The sequence below is a fragment of the Cricetulus griseus genome, chromosome 4 (genome assembly GCF_003668045.3).
Source record: "Cricetulus griseus strain 17A/GY chromosome 4, alternate assembly CriGri-PICRH-1.0, whole genome shotgun sequence".
Taxonomy (NCBI): domain Eukaryota; kingdom Metazoa; phylum Chordata; class Mammalia; order Rodentia; family Cricetidae; genus Cricetulus; species Cricetulus griseus.
Window position 1 is genome coordinate 113,992,305 of NC_048597.1, and position 7,943 is coordinate 114,000,247.

The 7,943-nt window shown below is 47.9% G+C and overlaps 1 protein-coding gene across 4 annotated transcripts; it reads right to left on the minus strand.

Moving 5' to 3' along the window:
• Positions 1-583: 583 nt before the first annotated feature.
• On the minus strand, positions 584-7,741 carry LOC100768680 (claudin-13). 4 transcript variants are annotated; one of them, XM_035443384.1, is made up of 3 exons: positions 7,427-7,741; positions 5,921-5,977; positions 584-2,745 (listed from the first exon to the last, which is right to left on the minus strand). In XM_035443384.1, exon 3 carries the CDS (start codon positions 1,512-1,514, stop codon positions 858-860), a length of 657 nt encoding a protein of 218 aa, XP_035299275.1. In that variant the 5' UTR covers positions 1,515-2,745; positions 5,921-5,977; positions 7,427-7,741; the 3' UTR covers positions 584-857. The 4 variants fall into 4 exon arrangements, with proteins under 4 accessions (XP_035299275.1, XP_035299277.1, XP_035299276.1 ...); XM_035443386.1 differs by having other exon boundaries at positions 584-806; positions 881-2,745; positions 5,921-7,741; XM_035443385.1 differs by having other exon boundaries at positions 5,921-7,558; positions 7,667-7,715.
• Between the last annotated feature and the right edge of the window lie 202 nt (positions 7,742-7,943).

Below are 7,943 nucleotides of genomic sequence, written 5' to 3' on the forward strand. Positions count from 1 at the left end.
CAGGAATGTGGTCTACTCTTTTGAGTCTGGGTCTCTCCTTGGACCTATGCTGACTAACTAGGCTAGACTTGCTGCCCAAGGTGCTAGAGATGAAATAGTCAGCAGACCTCATTTATTGTATGTGTCAGGCCCCAGCCCCCATAGGGTCTATAACCATAGGTGCATCCTGTTTTCTAGTCCTGGCTTACAGCCCCGGCCTTGCCCCACTGACATCAACATCTAGTTGTGAAAACACAAACTCTGACGGGCGTTGGTGGCCATGCCTTTGATCCCAGCACTCGGGAGGCGGAGGCAGGCGGGTCTCTGTGAGTTCGAAGCCAACCTGGTCTACGGAGCTTATCTTCTACAAGCAAGTGGCAGAGGTGCCAGGGCTGTAGGCCATCAGTAATTTCAGAGGTGAGCATGGTGACAAGACCCTTTGGAAGGTGTCACAGTGGGCCAGTCTTTTCTCACCCATCCCCAAACAGCCAGCAAGCCCTGGCATCACCATTCTGGCATCTGCTGTTTCCCTTTTAGCCTATTTCCAGTTAGTCCAAAATGAGAAAGCAACCACAGACCAAAGAAACAACTCCAGTTTGGAGGAGGAATAATGACTTTATTGGGGTCACTTATAGATTTCTAGGTGACTCGGGTAGCTTCATCACCAAGAAGCCTGCCTCACCATGGTGACAACTCATCTAGATTCGTCCCTCAAGTCTCCTGCACAGCTTGTGAACAGTTCCATGGACATGTTTTCTTAACTGGGGAGGAGTGTCTTGAGTCTTGTAAATTTACTGGATCTCTTGCTCACTGCAGGAATCAAAAACCTGCAGAATAGGGTCATAAGATGGTCTGAGGTCAGTCTAAAATTAAACAGCTCAAAAGGTAGAGAAAGACTTACCCAATACACAGCTGTTGGCTCCTGAAGGTCTGTCAGCACAGTCTACAATGTAACTGAGGGGGAGGGTGTCACTGTGTGATGGGCAGTCAAAACACAGCATAGTGCTTCCCAGTAACAGCAACAGTGAGCTGGCCCAGGCCAAGTAGAGTGAGGCACCCATCTCTGTTTTCTTTGTGGAGCCCAGCAGTGGGTTGGAGAAGCCATGGCTGATGTTGTATGTCATCCAGGACAGGGACATCAGCACCAGAAGGACAACACCCAGGAACATCACACTGGCTGCCTTCATGATCTTGCCTTCAACTTCCTCGTTCTTTACACTCTTGAGACATTCATCCCTGATCATGAACAGCAGCAAACCTAGCCAGGTTCCAATGATGCAGATGATCATGAAGACTTGAGACACACTTAAGTCCTGAGTGACTGCTGGCCTGGTGTCATACAATGTGCACTGTATCCAGCTGTTTTTCTGAAGCTTGAACATGTGCCACAAACCCTCCCAAATACTGGCATCTGGGTTTGTCTCATCTTCTGGAAATGTCACCCTCCAAACAGGCAGGATACAGCTCACAATGATACACAACCAGCCCAGGGTAGTCACCGAGAAACTGATCGCCTGTTGCTCCATGCAGACCATGGTTCAGAGTCTGCTGGTAGCAGGACCAGGAAGAGAGCGGGGGTCCAGCTCTAGGTATGCAGGATTCCAAGAACTGAAGGTGGACTTTTAAAACATCTAAAGCAAGCCTCTCCCTGTGAGGCACAGTGGCATGGAGCAAGTAAGATATGCCGCTGCCACCAACAACTATCTCAGAAGAATCAGATGTCCCACTCTATCAAGTGTGACCACAGCAGTTGTCATGGGGCCTATTTCATGAAACAGATTTGAGTTTCTGAGAGGCTCTGGGAGAGGTAGGGCAGAGGGAAGAGCTCCAGTCCCTGGCACCTGCCTGACCAGATCCCTGTATTTCTTTTTTTTTAATGGGTGTGTGTGCACCTGAGCATGTTTGTACATGTGTACACATGTTCCTGTGTGCATGCATGTATGTGTGTGCACTGGAGCATGTTTGTACATGTGTATACATGTTCCTGTGTGCATGTATGTATGTGTGTGTACCTGTGTGTTGGGGGTCTCATTGGCCTGGAGCTCACCAGTTAGGCAACTTGTTAGCTGGCTGGTGAGCCTAGAAGTGTTTTGTATCTAGGCCTCGGCGCATTGGGTTTACCAGCAAACACCACCATATCCAACATTTTTATGTGGGCTCTGATAGTTGAACTCAGGTCCTTCAAGCTATACTCTCAACCCTAGATCTACGGAATTCAGAGCCCAGACCCAGCAAAGTCACCTTAAAGCCCCAAACATGAGCAAGAGTTTCCATCTGATATTAAGAAACCTCTTTTTCTCTCTACATGAATAAACACAGTCACACACAAACATTATACATATACACAAAGATTAGTAATAAAATAAAATTAAAACATAATTTAGGGGAAGAAAGATCCTTCCTGCTCTTATGCAATGGTCTAAGTAGAGTGCCAGGCAACACCAACAGCAGAGTCTGGCACCAGCTTCCCTTCTTGGCCCACTCCCAGAATTGGCCATCATGGGTGGCCATGGCACCCCCTCAGGCCAGTGGAATGAACATGAAGGTTTGCACAGATGTTCCTAGATAGATAGGACAAGATGCTCCTTGCAGGGTTTTCAGTCTCCCAGATAAGACAAGAAGCTCCTTGCAGGGTTTTCAGTCTCCCAGATAGGACAAGAAGCTCCTTGCAGGGTTTTCAGTCCTTCTTAGCCCCACTTACCTTTTAGAAATGGGGTTGTGTGATGTGACTCTGAACTCATGGTGATCCTCCTTCCTCCTCCTCCCCTGTGATGGATACACAAGCATACACACCAGGCCCAGAAATTTTCCCTTCTTGTTTCTCTTTGTTTATCAAGACATGGTCTCTCTGTGTAGCCCTGACTGTCCTAAAACTCACTCTATAGACCAGGCTGGCCTGGAACTCACAGAGATCTGCCTGCTTCTGCCTCCTGAGTGCTGCAATCAAAGGTGTCTCCTATCACCACCTGGAAGTTTTCCCTTTTTTAATTGGAAAAGTGGGCTCAACCATAATGTGTTGACAGATTGGGCACCAAGGCTTGGGATCAGGAGGTGACAGAGAGGAATGGTTATATGTCTGGGTCCCTGATGGCATCACTGAGCCCCACCACCACATTGACCAGTCTTGTGTGCCATGCTGGACCTGAGCATTGTCCCTCCTTTAGGGCTAGCTATGCACCATTCTATGTGTCCCCCACATACTCATCTTACATGTTTAAAGCAGGATGGATTCAGGTGTGAAGCTTGGATCTTAGCCTCTGAAATCTTGGTTTCCCAAATAGTTCCACCAATTGGGAACTAAGCATGAGCCTATGGGGGCCATCAAATGCCCACACTGGGCTACACAGCAAGTTCCAAGCCAGCCAGCACCAGTGCCATATAATGAGGCTCTGTCTGGGGAAAAAGGAAATATGGATAGCACCTGGAAGAGTAACAAATTAACCTCTGGACTCCACATGAGTGGCCACACATATGCATGTATACCTGGACACCCATGTATACACAGACATACATTGTCTTAGTCACCGTTCTATATGTGTGAAGAGACACCATGACCAAGGCAGCTCTTAGAAAAACTGGGGGCTAGGTTACTCTTTAGAGAGTTAGTCCATTATCATCATAACAGGAAACATGGCAGAAACACAGTGCTGGAGCTGGAGCTGAGAGATGCAGCCTGATCCTCTGAGGGAAAGTGAATCTCAGCCTGGCTTGGCCTTTGAAACCAAAAATCCATCCCCAAGGACACACTTCCTCCAACAAAGCCATACCTCCTCCTAATCCTTTTGAGTCTACCAAAAAGTTCCACTCCATTGAGATTAAGCATTCAAATATATGAGTCTGTGGGGGCCACTCTTGTTCACACCACTACACATACAATAAAAATGCAAAGGAGAAAGGATTACTGTGTACAATAAGTTTGATAGCTTATTAGACAAATGTCAATCTCACTATTCACATAAGGAAGCTTGCTTCTCCGCCAGGTGACAGGACAGTGACATTAATGAGGAGGAACCCACCATGAACCTTCATTTGAGGTCACAGAAACATTCATCATTGGCTCCACAATATGACAGGTAGATGGAACCATCTTCATGGAGTGTGATACATGATATTTTTAGGGTTCTGATCAATGGGTATTCTACTTTGTCTTCCATCCAAAGGCCCCAGTGGGCACACCCACATTAGGGTGTACACAGAGACCCTGGATCCAGGCCATGCTCAGCTCTATGTTCTCTTGATGGCTCCTCTACAACATGGGGTCTCTAGCCTCCCACTGTGACTGTCAAACATCCTTTGGCTCCTTGCTGATATCTGTAACTTCTCCAGGACTCTATGGGCTGCACTTCCTGACCTACCCAGCATCATAGGCATCCTTACCTACATCCTGAACCCTCCTCAGCCTTTCCCATCACTCAACCCAGGCCATTGACTCCTGACACAAAGGGCACAGTCATGCTCCATCCTTCCATCTATTCCAGCCTGCCCTCCGTCCTGCTCTCATGGCTCAGGTAATCAGAGAGACCTCTGGAGAGGGAGGGAATGTCACTCAATGGGACAGTGCTGACATGCATAAAGCCCCGGGGTCCATCCCCAGAACCCTATATGCCAGAAAAGGAGACACATCTGTATCCCAGAACTCTGGAGGCGGAGGCAGGAGAATGAGGGTTCAAGTGCATCCCCAGGGATAACCAGTTCAAGACCAGCCTGAACATGAGATCCTGTCTTAAAAACTAAAAAACAGCCGGGCGGTGGTAGCGCATGCTTTTGATCCCAGCACTCTGAAGGCAGAAGCAGGTGGATCTCTGTGAGTTTGAGACCAGCCTGGTCTACAACAGCCAGCTCCAGGACAGCCTCCAAAGCCACAGAGAAACCCTGTCTCAAAAAACAAACAACAACAAAACTAAACTAAACTAAAAACCCAAAACCTAAAAAGCAAGACAGGTGACACCAGTCATTACAGCCTCAGGATGGTCACACTTTCCAGGACAGCTCAGGATTCCATAGGATTTCTCCATCATGAAAAGAGAAAAAAAAAAAAAAAAAAAGGACTTCCAACACCGGCCAAAACTCAGGGCTGGATGGCTCCTTGTGTCACACACTGAAAAGGCTCAATTCATATGAGCTCAGGGAGGCTGGAGTCCTGGGCTGAGAATTCTACATCATCTCTGTCATTGTTGCCTGGAAGATTCTGCACAGGCCTAGAAGCCCTTGCAGATCCATGGAGTTCCCCAAGCCTGCCCTTCCCCAACTTCTCAAAGAAGGAGTCTCCTTAGCCGCACCGCCCAGTGCTTTTCCCTCACTCAGCCTCCAGAACTGGACCTGCACCCTCCCCCTCTTTCCATAGGATCAGGATTCTACAAATACAAGAGGAAGAGGCAAGTGCAGATCTGAGAGTGCAAATCCAGCCTGGTCTACACAGCAAGACCCAAGACAGCCATGGCCACACATGGCGTCAGTTCTGTCATGAGGCAGCCATGACTGCATCAACCTCAAACATACACAGCAGCAAACCCTTTCCGTTATACAGATGCCCATGAGGACCTGAGACACCTGTGGACCCTGAGCTAATGTCACCCCTTAGCCATGGTCCTTGCATGCCACATAGACTTTGAACCTAGCACATTTGCCATAAACCCTCCCAAACACTAGATTCTACTTTTGTCTCACTAATTTTGTCTTACTAACTTTTGGAAACATTGTCCCATTTCACATGGGCAGCCCATAACTCCAAAGGGCCACCAGCCAGCCCATTCTGTCCACAGAGATGGAGACTCACTGCAGTGCCTTTAGAGCCATGGCCCAGAGTCACTGCAGTTAGGGTGGGGAGACAGTGGGGAATCTGGGCTGGCTACAGATGGAAATCTGAAGTGTCCAGAGAAAGCTTTCATGGAGGCAAAGAGACACAAAAGCAGACAGAGACTCCCTCCACACCAACGATTACCTTTGTAGAAGCAGATGTTCACGCCAACAGTGTGAGGACAGCAGTAGACACAGACACCTGGAGATACAGATTAAGGGTGTATGAGGCTATGACTAGGGGTGGGACACAGGGAGGGGTTTCATTTCATGTGGCATCGGGACAAGACTATACTGCCTTTTTAAACTCTGTGTGTGAGTGTGTGTGTGTGTGTGTGTGTGTGTGTGTGTGTGTGTGCCTGCCTGTGTGTGTGTGCTTGTATGTGCATGTGGGAGTGTGCACGTGAAAAACCAGAAGTCTTCCTCTGGTGTCATCCTCAGGATGCCATCTATCTCCTTTAAGACAATGTTTCTCATTGGACCAGAGCTCATCAACTATGCAAGACCTCCTGGCCAGGAATCCCTGTGGATCCTCCAGCCTTTTCCTCTTTGGCACTAAATTTATGATCAGATGCTTTTATATGCTACATTTATACCAAGCTAGACCCCCCAGCCATGGTCTCTGTATTCTGAATCCAGGACAGCAGAGTCTCCTGAAGTCACCAGTCCAGAGCAAAAAAGCCCATATCATTGAAAGAATCTCCTTTCTTCCCTCTATATGGGTGCCCACATATACACACATTGAACGTAACATATTTATATAATTACATATATATTATATAGAATGATTATGTAGAAAGAAAGATCATGGCTACTCCTAACTGATTGGTCCAAGTGGCGACAAGGCAGAAATAATAACCTGCTTTGTCCCCAGCTTCCCTTATTAACTCTCAGCCATCAAATGCCCAGGTCTAGACCAGTGGCCATTCTCTGGCCAACGGGTTATAGTAGAAGGCTCAGCATGGTAATTGGCAGGTAAGACTAGATTCACATTGCCAAGTTCTCTGTTTTCACTCCTCCCGATTTCTATTTTTAATAGCACACTCTTGTGACATAACACAGGTCAACCTTGAACTCATGACCCTCTTGCCTTAACCTCCACAATGATGATTCTCAGGTATATACCACCAAGACCAGAACTCTCCCTTTGCCCTGCAGTAATGTCCTAGCATGATGAGTTGACATACTGGGCACCAAGGCTTGGGAGTGCACTACATCAACAAAGTGGTGATGCACACTGTGATCCCAGCCCTCAGGAGGCAGAGGCAGAAGGATCAGAAGTCCCAATGTGGGACTCCAAATGTGCCCTGTGGCACACGACACTATAAGAACAATACACCTGGATGACTCTGACCCCGCCCCCTAACAACGGGGCATTCACCCGACATGCATTGCAAAACCCCGGTGCGCATAGGCAACCTCCCCTTTAAAAGGTCCTGCCGCCCATCCCTCTCTCTCTTCTTTTTGGCTTCTCTTGGGTTGGCTGACTACCCATCCCCCTCTTCCCCCCTTTCTGGTAAATAAACTCCACGTGGGTTGTTCATCCGTTGTTCCTTTCTTTATATCAGCAGCTGCAGCTTAAACAAAAGAATAACAGATACCCCATCTAAATAAATATTTCAAGACATGTTACAAAAGTATGATCTGAGACCTGAGCAAGGATTTGGAGTTTTGGATGATCCCGTCATGGAGGTGTGGCCATATGCACAGAGACTGGATGTCCACCAAGCACATCTGGAGCATGAATATCTGTAGGACCTTTCTTGGAGGCGTCTCCAAAACTCTAAAGACAGTGGGGTCACTGGATGAAGGGGCTTGGATTCCCAATGTGTGTATGAGGCAGGGCCCTCCACACCCACCTGCAATATTCTAGAATAAGATACAGACTTACATTATGGTGAAGGGACCAGCTCCCCATTTCAGCAGCCATAACAGCCAAACACGAGCTTGCCATAACCTTGCCTTGGTCACTTAGAGATGCCTGCCTAGTGACAAGGAACCAATCAGAAGTTAGCTAGTGGTGCTATGCTTTATGGCTCTGGGTGTGCTTTATAGACAAGTGCACAGCAATAACGTGCAGAGCATAACAACCACCCTGGGAGGGCCTATGGTCCATATCAACCAGTTAACCAATCAACACAGGGCAAGCCCTCCAAGCCTGGAGGCAC

Coding starts and splice junctions, on each gene's coding strand:
- LOC100768680 (XM_035443384.1), bottom strand. CDS start 1,514: ATGGTCTGCATGGAGCAACAGGCGATCAGTTTCTCGGTGACTACCCTG.